At 52.9% G+C, this 1,638-nt stretch overlaps 1 protein-coding gene across 1 annotated transcript in view; it reads right to left on the minus strand.

Annotated features, from left to right (window-relative positions):
- LEAP2 (liver expressed antimicrobial peptide 2) overlaps positions 1-1,413 on the minus strand; it is a 1,831-nt gene extending 418 nt beyond the window's left edge. Inside the window, exons 1-2 of the mRNA XM_008936631.1 lie at positions 1,357-1,413; positions 813-982 (exon numbers count right to left, since the gene is read on the minus strand). Of these exons, the coding sequence (XP_008934879.1) occupies positions 813-982; positions 1,357-1,413 (227 nt within the window). The remainder of the gene's footprint in view (positions 1-812; positions 983-1,356) is intronic.
- Between the last annotated feature and the right edge of the window lie 225 nt (positions 1,414-1,638).

Here is a 1,638-nt window from a genome sequence, read left to right on the forward strand (position 1 = left end):
TGGGGAAGAACTTCTTCCTCACATCCAGCCTGAATCTGCCCACTGCCAGCTCTGCCACATTCCCCCTAGTCCTGTTGTTACTTGAGATCCTAAAAAGTCCCTCCCCAGCTTTCTTGTAGCCCCCCTAAGATACTGGGAGGCCACAATAAGGTCCCCTCGGAGCCTTCTCTTCTCCAGACTGAACAGCCCCAACTCCCTCAGTCTGTCCTCGTAGGAGAGCTGCTCCACTCTGGGTAATGCCTGTAAAACCTGTGTAGACAATGGATGTGTTCTGCCTGGCTCTGTTTGCTTTCTGCTGTGGGTGCCACACAACTGCCCTTCAGTCACTAAGGAGTGAGTTTAACCAAGCAATGTAGCTACATGGGGTTGGACACTTTGTTCATGCCTGGTGTGCATGAGATTTAAATGGCTTTTGATGGCTTAACTGTCGTTTAAACTATGTAAATGATCACCTTAAAGTGATTAATCTAGGGTAAGATATTGTTTTGATTAATGTATGCTTTAAAGTGAAGAGTAGCTTGGCTTTAAGAGGGCTTAATTTTAAGGTCTCCCAAGTGATTACCTAAAAGCTGTCTGGAATTCGATGTTCCTTTTGTAAAGCACAGGTTATTTGGGGCTGCAAGGAGAGGACTGGGGCTGCTAATCAAGGGCACACGGACTCTGCTCTGTTTGCACTGCTTACAAAAGAAGTCCCAACCTATTGCCCCATCCCTATTCCTGGTATCTTCCGTGTACAGAATTAACTCCAGGTCTCGGCTGGGTGAGAAGAGGTGGGAATGGCCCCTGCCTGAGGCCAGCTCGGGAGCAGTTACCTGCAGAGCATGGTCACGCACTCGCTGCTGTCCCTGCAGGAGGCTCCCACGGGCCGCAGCGAGACTCCCCTCCAGAACGGCGTCATGCGCCTGCGGCGGGCGGGCCAGGGCTGCTCCCGCTGCTGCTGCTGCTCCTGGTGCTGCTGGTGCTGCAGGGAAGCGCCGGGTGCCTGGAACAGAGCCGGGAGTGTCAGCGTGCGGCGGCCGGGAGCGCTCGGCCCCTCCCATCCCAGACCAAGAGTCTCGATTTTAAGCGAGGAACTCGAAATCTTTCTCGTTTTCAGATCACAGCATTAATGTCTAATTGCTTGTGTCCTAACCCCAAAGAAGTATAACAATTAACTATAGTCTTTAGCCTGCTGGGGAGGGAGGGCAGAATTACTTGCTCAGTTAGGTCTCAGAGTAACCCAGCGTTCTCTAGGCTCTGCTTACACTGAATCCTCCCGAAGAGGCTCTGCTGCCACCTCCACCTCCTGCCCGTTATCCTCACACAACCCCTGCCAGGCTCTGTTGGAGCGAGCACTCCAGCTGGTTCTCCCTTTACCTGGCTGAGCAGCAGCGAGCAGAGCAGCAGGACTGCCGTGACCTTCCAGCAGTGCATCTTCACAGCAGGAGCTGCCAGCGGGAGCAGCCGTGGGCGGAGGGAGGGAGGAAGAGCCCCAAACAGAACTTCCCAGGCTTCAGGGAGATTTTTATAGACTTCATTGGCTTATTGCTGCATCAGCTGTCAGTCATTACAGGAGCAAAGTTCGTTTGGGAGCAAGAGGGAATGACTTCGTTAGCAGCTGCTGCAGTGATCTGGTTCAAGGCCTGTCTATCTAGCTAA

This window comes from Merops nubicus, unplaced genomic scaffold (assembly GCF_000691845.1).
Source record: "Merops nubicus isolate BGI_N331 unplaced genomic scaffold, ASM69184v1 scaffold19903, whole genome shotgun sequence".
NCBI classification, from domain to species: Eukaryota; Metazoa; Chordata; class Aves; order Coraciiformes; family Meropidae; genus Merops; species Merops nubicus.